The 15,722-nt window shown below is 53.4% G+C and overlaps 1 protein-coding gene across 1 annotated transcript in view; it reads left to right on the top strand.

The window, feature by feature from the left end:
* The window catches only part of LOC116997329 (keratin-associated protein 4-3-like), a 50,406-nt gene extending 34,907 nt beyond the window's left edge, over positions 1–15,499 (top strand). The window contains exon 3 of the mRNA XM_033061863.1: positions 15,432–15,499. Coding sequence (XP_032917754.1) covers positions 15,432–15,499 — 68 coding nt within the window. The remainder of the gene's footprint in view (positions 1–15,431) is intronic.
* The last annotated feature ends 223 nt before the right edge of the window (positions 15,500–15,722 follow it).

Raw genomic sequence — 15,722 nt, 5'->3', positions numbered from 1 at the left:
AGTAAGACAAAGAGTCACTGGAGACCTCGGTGGCTTGTGTGCCCTTTGAAATACATTACTGGCCCAAAAGATATTAGCTTAATCCTCTCTTCTGGTTAAACTGTGATTCATCGTCTGAAGGAGAAAGATTTCAGTATCTGCAAAACCCTTTCAGTTTCATTTGGCATATCTGGATAATATTTCCATACAATCCTTGTTCCCCAGTGTAGCAAAGGAGACAGATTATAAAGGATCCATTGTCTGACAAGGATGTTCCATCCCATGGAAGGGGACAGTGAGCAGCTTCCAGACGTTGGGCTGTGACTGCTCCTGTTCCCCTCAGCCCCACCTTGTACAGCACCTGAGCTCCAGGGCAGCTCCTGCTCCCCTCAGCCCCACTTTGTGCAGGCCCTGAGCTCCAGGGCTGCTCCTGCCCATGCCTCCCTGCCAGCCCCCAGCAGGGTCACGGCCTCGGAGCCTCGTGCTAGACCTGTGCCAGTGAGGGCCTCCATCCCCTCCCTACCCTCTCCATTCCCCCCTGACCTCTCCATCCCCTCCCCGCCCTCTGCATCCCCTCCCTGCCCTCTCCATCCCCTCCCTGCCCTCCCCATCCCCTCCCTGCCCTCTCCATCCCCTCCCTGCCCTCTCCATCCCCTCCCTGCCCTCTCCATCCCCTCCCTGCCCTCTCCATCCTCTCCCTGCCCTCTCCATCCCCTCCCTGCCCTCTCCATCCTCTCTCTGCCCTCTCCATCCCCTTCCCTGCCCTCTCCATCCTCTCCCTGCCCTCTCCATCCTCTCCCTGCCCTCTCCATCCCCTCCCTGCCCTCCCCCTGCCCTCTCCATCCCCCTCCCTGCCCCTCTCCATCCCCTGCCTACCCTCTCCATCCCCTCCCTGCCCTCTCCATCCTCTCTCTGCCCTCTCCATCCCCTTCCCTGCCCTCTCCATCCTCTCCCTGCCCTCCCCATCCCCTCCCTGCCCTCTCCATCCCTTCCCTGCCCTCTCCATCCCCTCCCTGCCCTCTCCATCCCCTCCCTGCCTTTTCCATCCCCTCCCTGCCCTCTCCATCCCCTCCCTGCAGCAGGGTCATTCCCTCAGCCCCAGCCTCTACCAAACCAGCCTGAGCTGTCAGACCCGAACATCCCTGCTGGATGAGCAGCTCCAAAGCCCCAGAACATGGAATTAAACCCGGAGCCAGGCTGGGTACCCAGCCTAGGGGTCAACGTTGGGCTGGGCACCACGACCTGGGCACTGCCCTCAGCTACAGGTGACATTGCTCATCTCTGCTCCAGCTGCACAAATATTCTTTTCCCTTTCTCTGCTCCCATTGTTGGCCCGACAGCCACTAATGACCCTTTCCTCTCAATAATGTAATGTAACTGTGAGAAGCCAGCACTGAATCAACCTAACCTGTATTTAACTGGAGTTCATGGTTTTTTGCCAGACCTGCTGAATTTTCTCCGAGCATCCCACCTCCCTCAGCACAAGTCTCTAGCTCAGAGCAATTAACCTTTTTCTTTCCCTCTGTAATGCCTGAATTTCAGCTTATTTTATTTTCAAAAGAAATTACATTCTCAGAATATGCAACAATCCTATAATTAAAATAATTTGCCCTTGTGGCACAGGGGTTGCATAATTGGCAGGGAAGGATACTTGATATTTTAATAACTGTGAGGCATGTGAGAAATTTTTCTCACCTTCAGCTGCCTGTGAACAGGAGCTGCTATATTTTACATCTTCACAATCCTCATCAGTCCTTCTGACGAGTCATTTGCCCAGAACTTTATTTTCCAGATGATCCAGTATCTCACTAAGCTGAACTCATTTTCAGAGAAAATCAGGAATTTCCTGCAGTACCTTAATAAGAAGTTCATCATGCTTGCTCCACTGCCACACACAATGGCAAAACACTAAAGAAATGAACGTGAGAATCAAAGAGCCAGGTCTGGAAGTGGGAAGAGTCCTTGGTGTGTGACTCCAGGAATGTCCCAGCTCTCACCTAGGGCTCCTTCTGGTGTCACCTCTGGCAGGAGCAACATTTAAAATCTACAAATTGTCTTTTCTGTCCCATTTTGAGAGTTCTGTGTCAAACCATTCCAGGCCAGATGTGCAACTGCTGTGCCTTTTCATCATTTAGGATTAGAATTTTAGGATTAGAATTTTAGGATCACTGACTGGTTTGGGTTGGAAGGGACCCTAGAGCTCACCCAGAGCCACCCCTGCCATGGCAGGGACCTCTCCCACTGTCCCAGGTGCTCCAGCCCCAGTGTCCAGCCTGGGGCAAAATAATTGGCCAAAAAAACCCCATAAAATGAAAAATAACAAAATTTGAAATATTTTCCAAACTCAAAGGGTGTTGCCACACCTCCCCTACATTCTGCCACCCTTAAACCATGAGAGCTGCCTCCCAGGTGAGTGAAGCTGAGTCAGCTCTGTCCCATCAGAAGGATGAAAACGTTCAGCCCCAGTTGTGAATATCCTGATCCCTCCCCGGGCTGGGGGCTGTTCCACACCTGGCCCAGCTGTGCAAGGGAGGACCTTGGCACGATAAAAGTCGCTGTCCCACCTCCAGGACCTGCCTTCACACAGGCTCTTTGGCAGAGTAGCCTCACCCACCTCCCCAGTGTTTATTTGTGCTCCTGACAGCCAAACCCAGACCTGGCAAGGATCAGCTCTTGTGGCCATCCCTCTCTGCTCCTCGGCCAGGAACAGAGCCTCGGGATCACAGGGTAACAGGATCACAGATCACAGGATCACAGATCACAGATCACAGGATCACAGGATCACAGGATCACAGGATCACAGGATCACAGATCACAGATCACAGGGTCACAGGATCACAGAATCACAGATCACAGGATCACAGATCACAGATCACAGGATGGCAGGATCACAGATCACAGGATCACAGATCACAGATCACAGGATCACAGACCACAGGATCACAGATCACAGATCACAGGGTAACAGGATCACAGGATCACAGATAACAGGATCACAGGATCACAGGATCACAGGATCACAGATCACAGATCACAGGGTAACAGGATCACAGGATCACAGGATCACAGGATCACAGGATCACAGGATCACAGATCACAGATCACAGGATGACAGGATGACAGGATCACAGATCACAGATCACAGGATCACAGGATCACGGATCACAGGATCACAGGATCACAGGATCACAGGATCACAGGACCACAGGATCACAGATCACAGGATCACAGATCACAGGATCACAGGCTCACAGGCTCACAGATCACAGGATCACGGATCACAGATCACAGGATCACAGATCACAGGATCACAGATCACAGGATGACAGATCACAGGATGACAGGATGACAGGATGACAGGATGACAGATCACAGATCACAGGATCACAGGATCACAGGATGACAGACTGACAGGATGACAGGATGACAGGATCACAGATCACAGGATCACAGATCACAGGATCACAGGGTCACAGGATCACAGGATGACAGATCACAGGATGACAGGATGACAGGGTCACAGGATCACCGAAGCTGGGAATCCCTCTGAGCTCAGTGACTCCAACCAGAAACCCAGCACTACCAAGCCAAGGATACAAAAGCTGTTGGAGAACCTGCCACCAGACAATTGAAAATGAGCTCCTCAGGTGGTATTTAGAAATTGGAAAGAGGAACAAGGACAGGAAATAGCCATAATAGTCAGAAATTGGCCACAATTAAGGAACACATGCAAATGTCTCACTAAATACAGAGCCAAACAATTCCAGTCATTAAACTGGGAGAAAGATTCCCAGCTCTCTTCCTTGCACAGGCTTTTCCACACAGCCAGCCCTCAGAAGAGCCCGGAGGGTTTCCAGGCAGGAGCTCCCCTCCCTGTGCCAGGGGGCCAGGCAGGCAGAGGGGCAGAGGAGCCCTTGGTGAGAGAGGCACTGAGTGCTCCTGCAGCCAGGGTTTGATATTTACAGGAGAATAAACCAGGAAAAGGCTCTTTTCTAAGCTGACAAATTTATTTACCCCAGCTGTGGGGACAGGGCAGTGTTTAACCAGTAAGTGAAGGGTGGTTGGTTATTCATATTAGTGCATCCTTCTCATCAGAAAAGGAGAAGTGCTGCTTTTAATGAGTGGAAGGAGCATAAAACTGGAAAAGGAGGCAGCACAGAAATTAAAATGATTGTTTCTTAAGTCTTGTTTTCTTTTTGCTATTGACCATTCACAGCTGAAATAGCAGAGTGATAATGAAGTGAAAGTTGCTTATACATTTCCTTTTATGTGCGTCCTGTGAAAAAAGAAACCATTATTACCCTACACTAATACATTTCAGATTAGAATGCAAGATAAGGACGGTGGGATGTGGGATGCCAGCCTGTGATGGTTCAAAGGATGAGGAGGATTTTTCACTGCAGTAAAAAATCACATTGGATTCTCTGTATCTTCATTTTCGTTGGAAAGATAATACAGAATAAACTGTTCTAAGGTAAGCACAAAGAAATCAATGGCACATACATCTTCTGCTGCAATGTACAATGGATGGCATATTTTTAATCGTGGTACTTCAGAAAATGACATAATAAAAATGCCCACAACATCTCTTCGAGCTGCTATCACTGCTGGTTACAGCTGAAATTTCAGATCTTAATCCTGCAGCCTCTCCCCACGGGCCTGAGCTCACAAAGCGGCTCAGGTTCAGCGTTACATGGAGACAAAGCCCCAGCTCTGCACAGACACTGATTCCAGAACTGTGCAGGGTCACAGAGCCCAGGACAGTCCCAGGTCTGAGCTGATCCTTCCCTTAGGATCACAGAGTCCCAGGTTGGTTCGGGTTGGGAGGGTCCTCAAATCCCCCAGGGCCATGGCAGGGACCCCTCCCACTGTCCCAATGTCCAGCCTGGCCTGGGACATTCCAGGGATCCAGGGGCAGCCACAGCTGCTCTGGCAATTCCAGCCCAGCCAGGAATTCCCAATTCCCAACATCCCACCCATCCCTGCCCTCTGGCAGTGAAGCCATTCCCTGTGTCCTGTCTCTCCATCCCTTGTTCTTCACTGGTAAAAAATGCCGTGAGTGTCCCCAGAGCTGCTTTAGGAGCTGCCTGGAGGGGTGGGAGCATCTCAAAGGGTGTCACTCCCGTTCCCCAGGGCAGGGGGGGTCTCAGGGGGGTCTCAGGGGGGTCTCAGGGGGGCAGGGGAATGGGGCACAGAGGGATTTGGGGTGGGGGTGCTGCACCATGCCCAGGCTCCCTTTAGCTCCACATGCCCTTCAGATGTGAGCACACAGCAGCTGCTCAGGGGATAGAGCATCCATGATCTCCTTCATTTCTGTATTTTTTGTAACAAAAAGAAGGGCCTGACACATCCTGATCCACACTGTGATAAAACCACACCATAGATCTTGATTCACAAGAGTGCATCAAGGATATTGATACTTGATACACAATAGGTACTTAGTGATAAAATCACACAATGGATTTTAAGCTTCTTGATTCATTCAGATGCTCTGAGGATTTAGCCAGCACAGATAGCAGGGAAGATAATGTCCTTTATCTAATCACTTTGGTCAGAAGTGCAGTTTTTCTGAGAAAAAATGGAGCCCTTTTAACACATATCAGTTTCGTTGGTAAATTTGACAAACCTGGTTTTAATGTTAGTTAAAATTTAAAACATGCAAATTAAAACTAAATAAAAGGAACAATGAAAATCCCATCCACCATGACTGCTGCACCACAGAAGGATGGTAAAATGCAGAGCTGGGACAAAACCCTTTGGAAACTCCAACATCAGCTTCTTTTTCACTTTTTGGCTCTGGCTCCTGAACCTGCTGTTGTTTCAAATTCCCCACGCAGTCAGTGCCATCCAGCAATCAATGCAGGCTTGTTCCAGACCAGCCCTGCTTCTCATTGCTGCTACAATCAATTGAAGCTGTCAGGAAGGCACCAGATGCTGCTGCATTTTTCCCTATATAATATTAGGGAGAGAAAAACATCCAGCACAGGGTGTGTGGGGAGCCTGACTTAAGTGTAATTAAAATTAAAGAGCCTCAGTCCCCTGAGAGTGCAAGTATTGACAAATCTTTCACTTTCTCATTTACAACCCCGTGTTTGTGTGCTGCCAACTCTTTCAAAAACAAGCAAACAAGAGAGAAACAAGAAATGAAAAGATATTAAAATTCAAATAGGACAATGCCCTGCAGATTCCATTGTGTCCTTACACTGGTGAAACAGATGCTGGGTGTGATGGGAACTTTGCTGGGGCAGATGTTAAAGCTTTCACAGGCTGCTCCTTTCTCTGATAATACTTCCCCTTTGCAGACACATGTTAATAGGAGATGGAAAGCCTGATATGTAAATGATGGGCAGCTCTGCGTCTTCAAGGGAGCAAAGGAATGCAGGATCAGGTTACAGGCAAAATTTGGATGGACAAAATTTTTATGCACTTTAAAATCTATTTCTGTGCCAGGATTATTGCATTGTTCAGATCTCCTTATGTGTATAGAAGAAGAAAATACACAGATCACAGTTCTAGAAATATATATACATATATATATATGTGTGTGTGTGTATTAGTATTTTAGACTTCTGTCCCAGGACATTTCTCATCACTGGTGCCAGGAAGGCTGAGTGAGGACGAAGGAGAAGTAAAACCACAGAGATTTGTGTTTTAAAATACATCTACAGGCAGCAAAGGCAAACAGAGGGCTCTGCAGAGCTCAGCCCATCCTGGCACAGGAATTATGTGTACTAGAGAGATAAAGCACAAACCCCTCTGCTTTCCAAGCAGCAAATGGGATGGACTCACCCAGCAAGGTCCAGGACAGGGCCTGGTCAAAGGGAAATCATGGAGATGTCACATCATAAAGAGAAGCAACCAGGTGGGGGGAAAATCACATGGAAAAAACAGAGTGAGGTTCCTCAGCTCAGTATTTAGCTAAAAATTGTATGTTCTGTCTGTCCTGGCTGCAGGTTGTGCCACAGGAGGTTTGTATAGGACATGGGGAAAAATTTCTTCCCAAAAGGATTGTCCAGGCCTGGCACAGCTGCCCAGGGCAGGGCTGAGTCCCCGTCCCTGCAGGGATTTAAACCCTGGGGATGTGGCACTGGGGACAGGGCTCAGTGAAGGGGAATGGCTGTACTGCAGGGTGTTCCAGGGCTTTTCTGAGATAAATCACTTTGGGATTCTGTTTTTGTGTCCTGGTGGGGCCCTCCCCACCCAGGCCATCCAGGAGCAGCTCAGAGCTGAGCCCTGGGCACAGACCTCGCTGTGTTCATGGCCTGTTATTCCCATTTCATCTACTGCTGGCTCCTGAGAAATTGAGATAAATAAATGAAGCTGTTGCACACCCACACCTGATGAGCTGTAATTCAGCTGAAAATCTGCGTTTCCACATGAGAGGTGCTAAAGGAAAGGAGCAGCAGCAGGTGGACATTGCAGCCCTGTCGACTTTTCCATTTTTCAAATCAGGACGTGGGGTTTGGAATTAGAAAGGAAGATGAGTAATGGTGAGTTACAAGTGTGAATCTGATAAATTCTCTCCTTCGTGGTGATACCCATCACCTCAGGGAAGGTAGGAGGCTGCTGGAAATGACAGTTTACAAATTTTCATGGCAGCAGCATCCCCTTTCTGCTATACAGATGATGGATAAACATTTCCTGGTGGTCTGGCGGCTGACCTGGGGGCACGTGTGGCTTGCAAACCACTTCTGCTGGCCTGATCTTTGTGTCCTGCAGTCAGTGAGGGATGGCTGGCTGGGAGGAGGAGAGAGGCCGTGCCACGAGCTGCATCCTGATCAGGCTGAGCCCTGCAGGAGCCCAGAGCTGCCCCAAAGCAGGGCGAGCTGTCCCTGGCAGCCTGGAGGCACAGCTGCGGGTAAGCAGAGAGCCAGCAGCACCCAAACCAAACCAAACCTAAAACCCAAACCCAAACCTAAAACCCAAACCAACCCAAACTAAAGCCAAACCCAAACCCAAACCAAACCCAAACTGAACCAAACCCAAACCCAAACCAACCCAAACTAAAGCCAAACCCAAACCCAAACCAAACCCAAATTGAACCAAACCCAAACTGAACCAAGCCCAAACTGAACCAAGCCCAAACTGAACCAAGCCCAAACTGAACCAAGCCCAAACTGAACCAAACCCAAATCCAAACCCAAACCCAACCCAAATCCAAACCAACCCCAAATCCAAACCCAAATCCAAACCCAAACCCAAATCCAAATCCAAGCCCAAACCCAAGCCCAAACCCAAGTCGAACCAAACCCAACCTGAACCCAACCCAAACCACATCCAAACCAAACCCAACCCCAAACCCAAACCAAACTCAAACCCAAACCCAACCCCGTGCCAGGCAGTGCTGCCACCCTGGGCTCCTCACCCCAGAGCCAGGGGTTTGGCTGTGGCTGGCACCACAGGAGAAAGGAACTCTGCTCACGCTGCCTGGGCTGCTCACCGGGGCTCTGAGAGATCCCAGCCTCCCCATGAGATCCCTCACAGAGCCCCAGCAGCTGGCACAGCCCATTCCCAAGCCGTGCATCCAATTCCCAATCACTGCATCAATAGTCTGGGAAGTGCTCCTGGGTCTGGACCCTTTCCTGCAGCTTGGGCAGGTGCTTGGGGCAAGGCAGGCTGCACCAGGGGATCCCCCAGGTCCTTCCCAGCATGATTCTGTGAAGAGGCCCTGTGGCTACCTCGCTGGTCCTTGGCCATAGCGATAAAATCAGCCAAATAAACCCACAACACAATTAAAAGATGTTGCTGGAGGGGAAAAATGAGATTCAGTTAAAAAGTGGTGGTTCTGAGGCTGCCCAGAGGGAGCACAGGGGGCACCCAGGAGGGGCATCCATCCCCACAGGGCACACAGGGCACACACCCATCCCCACAGGGCACACTCCCATCCCCACTGGGCACACTCCCAGCTCCCAGGAGGGGTGCAGGTGCTCTCTCCCAGTCTCTCCCTCCTGTGCAGCTCTCCAGGTTCCCTCCTGCCCTGTCCCACCCCACCCCTCCTGTGCTGGTTCTCCTTAGAGCTGCAGCAGTTTGCAGCACGATTCTCTGTATTCCCATCACTACTCCATGCAGGGATTATCCCGTGTTTTCCCATCCTCCAAAGGGCTAAAAATGCTTTTGGTGGCAAAGGCATCACTGACCCCAGGGCTGGAAACAGAGTGGGCTTTGGCACAGGGAGAAGTGTTGGAAACTCGGACAGAATGTTCTCAAATCCATCAGGATCTTTAGTGGCCACTTCAATTTTAGGGCTAAATGTATTTGCAACAGTGAATAGCTTAACATATGTAAATGTATTTTTAAATATTCAGGCCGAGCCAGGCAGAGAGGCCCAGGCAGGCCTGAGACACATCTCCCATCCCTGAAGGGTCTGTGGTTGCACAGCAGTGAGTGCTCAGAGCAGAGCTGCAACCTGCTCATTTACAGCCTGGCATGGATCCTTCTCTCTGCTAATCAGAGCCAGAATTCAATAAAGCCTCAGAAAATCACCCAAAGCAGGGTCAAGTGCTGCAGGAGAGGGTTCTGCTCTCACACCAGGACACAGGCAGTGCCTGCTCTGTCCACACTTCAGGGGACAAGGGCTCCCACTCCTGCCAGCTGCAGGGTAACAAAGAGAACAAGGCAAACACATCTGGCCTGCTCCATATTCCAGATGTGACCTGGAGCTGCAGAGAACTGAGAGCAGTGGAGAAAGGGAAAGGTGTGAAAGCACAGGAGGCAGCCTGGGCAATGAGCAGAGCCCCTGTGTGTTCTGCGCTCTTTTCCTGTGAGCAGGAAGATGCTCCAGAGCCTCAGGCATGGCTCACTTCGGAGAGGAGGACAGGAAATATTTCCTGTTCACTTGGTAACTCAACACCAGCTGGTTGGGAGCCAGAACTCCAAACCCTCTCCTGTCCCAGGGGTTCCTGCCCATGGAGCTTCCCCGGCTCCCCAGGCCATGGCAGGAGTGCATTCCCCTGGGAATTACAGCCTGGGCAGCATGGGGTGTGGTGCAACACCCAGAGTGCCCAAAATACCCAAAATACCAAAATACTAGAGTACTAAAGTACCCAAAATACCCAAAGTACCTAAACATCCAAAGTACCCAAAATACCAAAATACCAAAAGTACCCAAAATACCAAATCCAGGCTGAGGAGAGCTCCCTGCCCCAGCACAGGCTGCTTCCCTTGCCCTCAGCTGGAGCACGGAGCTGCTTGCAGCAGACACCTCGTTAAGGGTCACTGATAATTAACCCTTCTCCCTCCTGGCAATGCAGGCTCAGGGCAGCAGTCCCTACCTCTGGAGCTCTCAGTCCCGCTGCTCCGGGCTGTTTTTGTCTCTCCAGGGCAGGCTTTCCCCGCCCCAGCCGCTCCCCTCACCTGCAATGCAGCACTGCACCTGTGAGCGATGGGGCTCGGCCCCTCCGCAGGGGCCCTGGGAATCACATCGATTTTCCTGCTGCACACAGCTCGGGCAGAGGGAAGGCTGAGGATAGCCCACAACTGGGCACGTCCCTGCTGGTGCTGGTGGCCAGCCCTGCCCTCCTGGGCACTCCTGCAGTGGCACTGGGGAGCACAGCTTGGGGGTCACTGCCATCCCAGGGGTCACTGCCATCCCAGGGGTCACTGCCTTCCCAGGGGTCACTGCCATCCCAGGGGTCACTGCCTTCCCAGGGGTCACTGCCATCCCAGGGGTCACTGCCATCCCAGGGGTCACTGCCAGTCCAGGGGTCACTGCCAGTCCAGGGGTCACTGCCAGCCCAGGGGTCACTGCCAACCTGGGGCTCCCTGCCAGCCCAGGGGTCACCGTCAGCCCAGGGGTCACTGCCAACCCAGGGGTCACTGCCAGCCCAGGGGTCACTGCCAGCCTGGGGCTCACTGCCAGCCCAGGGGACACTGCCAGTCCAGGGGTCACTGCCAGCTTGGGGCTCACTGCCATCCCAGGGGTCACCGCCAGTCCAGGGGTCACTGCCAGCCCAGGGGTCACCGCCAGCCCAGGGGTCACTGCCATCCTAGGGGTCACCGCCAGTCCAGGGGTCACCGCCAGCCCAGGGGTCACCGCCAGCCCAGGGGTCACTGCCAGTCCAGGGGTCACTGCCATCCCAGGGGTCACTGCCAGCCCAGGGGTCACTGACAGCTTGGGGCTCACTGCCATCCCAGGGGTCACTGCCAGCCCAGGGGTCACTGCCAGCCCAGGGGTCACTGCCATCCCAGGGCTCACTGCCAGCCCAGGGTCACCACCAGCCCTGGGGGTCACCGCCAGTCCAGGGGTCACAGCCAACCCAGGGGTCACTGCCAACCTGGGACTCACTGCCAGCCCAGGGGTCACTGCCAGCCCAGGGGTCACCGCCAGCCCAGTGGTCACTGCCAACCTGGGGCTCACGGCCAGCCCAGGGGTCACTGCCATCCCAGGGGTCACTGCCAGCCCAGGGGTCACTGCCAACCTGGGACTCACTGCCAGCCCAGGGGTCACTGCCAGCCCAGGGGTCACTGCCAACCTGGGGCTCACGGCCAGCCCAGGGGTCACCGCCAGCCCAGGGGTCACCGCCAGCCCAGGAGTCACTGCCAGCCCAGGGGTCACCGCCAGTCCAGGGGTCACTGCTAGCCCAGGGGTCACTGCCAGCCCAGGGCTCACTGCCAGCCCAGGGGTCACTGCCAGCCTGGGGCTCACTGCCAGCCCAGGGGTCACTGCCAGCCCAGGGGTCACTGCCAGCCCAGGGGTCACTACCAGCCCAGGGGTCACTTCCAACCCAGGGGTCACTGCCAGCCCAGGGGTCACTACCAGCCCAGGGGTCACTGCCTTCCCAGGGGTCACTGCCATCCCAGGGGTCACTACCAGCCCAGGGGTCACCGCCAGCCCAGGGGTCACTGCCAACCCAGGGGTCATTGCCATCCCAGGGATCACCACCAGCCCAGTGGTCACTGCCAGCCCAGGGGACACTGCCATCCCAGGGGTCACCGCCAGCCTGGGGCTCACTGCCAGCCCAACCCAAGGCTTCACTCCCCTCCTGGTGCCACCCAGGCTCCAGGCTGAGCTGGGATGGGGCAGATGCTGGCCCTGTGTCCGGAGCAGCGCTGGGGCTCAGTGCCCTGCCAGGCTCCCCACGTCTGTCCCCCTGCACCAGGTCCCTGTGGGGACCCTGGGCCATGACCCTGCTCTCGGGGTGCCAGGGGAGGGTCCCACCGCCAGCTGGACCATCCAACACACCCCACAGGGCTCCTGGGGGAACATCTGTGCTTCAGTTAATCCAGCTCATGCTTTATTCAGCCATGGATCAAGAGCTTTCCAAAGGAAGAGGGTCACCTGAGAGCCCTTTCCCTGTTGCAGCAATAACCACCAGCTCTCAAGTTGCCATTTAACTCCTGTCACTTGGTTTTTGTTCAATTCCCACAAAAACCATTACTGGAATAACAAAAGCATTTGCTAAGCAGAGCTCAACTCTTTTTTTTCTTTTTTTTGGACAAAAGCTCAGTAGCAAAACTGGTGAACAAATTGCTTTTGTGATTTCCCAGAGGATGCATCATTCTGCCCTTTATCACAGCCCAGTGTTGTCGCCCCTCGTGCTCGGTGGGCTCTGGCTGTGTGTGTGGGGCTGGTCCAGCCTTCCCTCAGAGCCGGGCACGGCTCTGCCCCAGCTCCTCCAGCAGCCTCGGCCCAAGCCTGGCCTTGCAATAAAGCTCATGCTCCAGGAACATCTCTTATTAATTTTCCGAGTTTATGGAGTCAGCTGTCACATAACAGCAGCTCCTCGTCTCCGAAGGAACACGGCATGCATGCGAAATGATTGCAGGAATGCGTACCCTCAGGACATATTATTTTCTTAACTAAAATTCAAGTGCATACTTATTACCCAAATCTTTGTCTCAGAAACAGCTTTGCCTTCACATGATGGAATTACAAACCACCAGACAGTTTTTAGGCCTTGTATGCAAAACTGCTTTTTAGCATGGCTTTTGTAGTTGTCTTATTTATCTAATCTCCATGAGTCATAATTCCTTTAGGATCACTTTCTTCTTTCTACATTTCATCTCACCAAAACAAATTAAAAAATCAAAAAGCAATGGAAAAAACAAAAGCAAGCTCCTGCTCCAGCCCGGAGTTGATGCAGTGCTGCACATAATTTGGATTTGTTGCACCATTTCTAATAGGAACAGACACCCACAGCACCTACGAAGGGAATCCCCAGGCACAACTCGGGCACAACGTCTCCCTTGGAAAGCAGCAAAATGGAGAGGTTAAAAAAGGAGCAAGAGGAGCGGAGTGCCCATCCCTGGAGGGGTTTCACAGCCGTGTGGATGTGGCCCTGGGGACAGGGGTCAGTGTGGCCTTGGCAGGGTGGGCAGGGCTGGGCTCGGTGGCCTCTGAGGGATTTTCCAAACGATGCTGAGGTGATTCTGTGATTCCCTCCCCCGGGTTCACCAGGGCTGCTCCACAGCACAGCCAGCCCCTGTCTGCCACTGCCAGCAGCTTTGATTCTGCAGTGGCAGCTGTGTCAGTGCCCTGCTGGCTCAGACAGAGCTCAGGGCACAGCTCCAGGCACCCCTGGCATCTCCCCCTCACACTCTGCACATCCTCCAACCTGAGCGAGCAAGCCAAGGACAAAGGGTTGTGTGAATTGTGAGTGCAGGGTGGTGACAGTCAGCAATCAGCCTGGGGAGGACTGGGAATGTTTAAGCTGTGAGAAATTCATATTACAAAAGCATAGAAATCTGAGATTTAAACAGTTTTCATCTCTGGAGAAATATTTCCTTTCCCTTACTGTCACTTCAGCAGCAGAACACTGAACCCTGCGCTGTTCTGATTGGCCAGAGCACCTACAAAATGATATTAACAGTGATGGTGCAGTGTTCCATCAGCATGGGACACAGACAGCTGAGCCATAAATTTCTGTGAGGAAGTGCCACTGGAACTTGGTATCTTCTACATCTGCCCATCACTTTGCTTCTGCAGACCAAGCTGGACAGGGTGATAAAGTGCAGCTGCGATGTTTCTGTGCAAAGCCCATCTTTTGTATTTCAGTCACACCGGAGCAGCCTTTCCTCAGCCTGGGGCTGGAATGGCCCCTTAAACAGGACCAGGGACAGAGCCTGAACCTGCTCCGTCCTGGGGCCAGCAGCGGCACAGGACATGGCCCAGCCCAAAACTGAAATGTCCATCGGCATGGGAGGTGGGCAAAAGAAAAAGGGCCTGAGGAGCACAGTGCACCTAAAGCAGCTGGCAAGGGGAATTTCCATGGAGTCTGGGGCCAAGGATCACCAAGGAGCTGCTCTCACCAAGCTGCTTCCTTTCTTTATTGAAAGCATTCAGACTGTCTGCCTGAAGGGGAATGAACAGGAGAGAATTTGGGTGAGAAAGCCAAATGAATGTGTGTTCAGTACACAGAAACAGAGGAGTGGCACATGGAGGAAAGAGCAGGCCAGAAGAGAGCAGGCTTGTTTCTGCCACTGCACCCAGCACAAGGAACCTGATCCTCATCAGATGAATCCATCCATTTTTAATGAGCAGTCTGATGCAGATGAGCTCCAGTTCCAGGTTAGACATCCTCAGTCCCTCGGTGTCAGTTGGCTCCTGGAACTGCTCCTGGAGCGTTCAGTGAGCTGTGGTGCTGCAGGGAGCTCTGCAGGATCCCCCTGGGATGTGAGACTGGCACAGCCCAGTGCCCACCCAAAGGATCCGTGCCCTCCTGCCAGAGCTCTGCCCCGCTGCCTTTGGACAAGGCTGGGCCAGCTCAGCTCCCCTGGGACACAGAGCAGGGCCCAGCTGGAGCGCCCAGCTCCCGGCAGCTCGGGGGTTTGGGGCTCTGGCTCCACCGTGCCCAGGCAGGAGCTGGCACAGGGGCTGCCCTGGGCACACCCATCGGGGGCACAAACCCAACATCAGCCCTGGCAGCACCTGCTCCGAGGCTGTGTGAGCCCAGGTGACACTGCAGGGCCTGCTGTGCCTCCACAGGTCTGTACAGCCACTGCTGACAGTGCCACCATCGGTGTCACCCCTCCATCGGTGTCAGCCTCTCCATCGGTGTCACCCCCTGCATCGGTGTCACCCCCTGCATCGGTGTCACCCCCTCCATCTCTGTCACCCCTCCATCAGTGCCACCCCCTCCATCGGTGTCACCCCCTGCATCAGTGTCACCCCTCCATTGGTGTCACCCCCTCCATCGGCATCACCCCTCCATCGGTGTCACCCCTTCCATCAGTGTCACCCCCTCCATCGGTGTCACCCCTCCATTGCTGTCACCCCTCCATTCGTGTCACCCTTTTCATCAGTGTCACCCCTGCATCGGTGTCACCCCCTCCATCGGTGTCACCCCTCCATTGCTGTCACCCCTCCATTCGTGTCACCCTTTTCATCAGTGTCACCCCTGCATCGGTGTCACCCCCTCCATCAATGTCAACCTCACCATCAGTGTCACCCCCTCCATCAGTGTCACCCCCTCCCCCTGTGTCACCCCCTCCCCCTGTGCCACCCCCTCCCCCAGTGCCACCCCTCCGGAGCCCCACACGAGTCACCGTGGAGCAGCACATCACTGTGACCTCCGAGCACTAAAACAAACGCTGCTGACCCAACGGGCAAGGACAAGGCAGGGATTAGTTCCACATCACAATGACATTTATCCAGCCCTGGAAAATTACTGATAATTCATATTGATTCTGTGGCCTGGGTGCAGTGAGTCGAAACATCAAATCCAGAGATCCTCTGAGCTGAAATTACAAACACAGCTGAGCACCATCTGAGCAGAGCAGGGGATGCTCTGGTCCGTTCCTGTTGC

The sequence above is a fragment of the Catharus ustulatus genome, chromosome 6 (assembly GCF_009819885.2).
Source record: "Catharus ustulatus isolate bCatUst1 chromosome 6, bCatUst1.pri.v2, whole genome shotgun sequence".
Lineage (NCBI taxonomy): Eukaryota > Metazoa > Chordata > Aves > Passeriformes > Turdidae > Catharus > Catharus ustulatus.
Note: the sequence above shows the minus strand (reverse complement) of the source record. Positions and strands in the feature narration are given on the sequence as shown.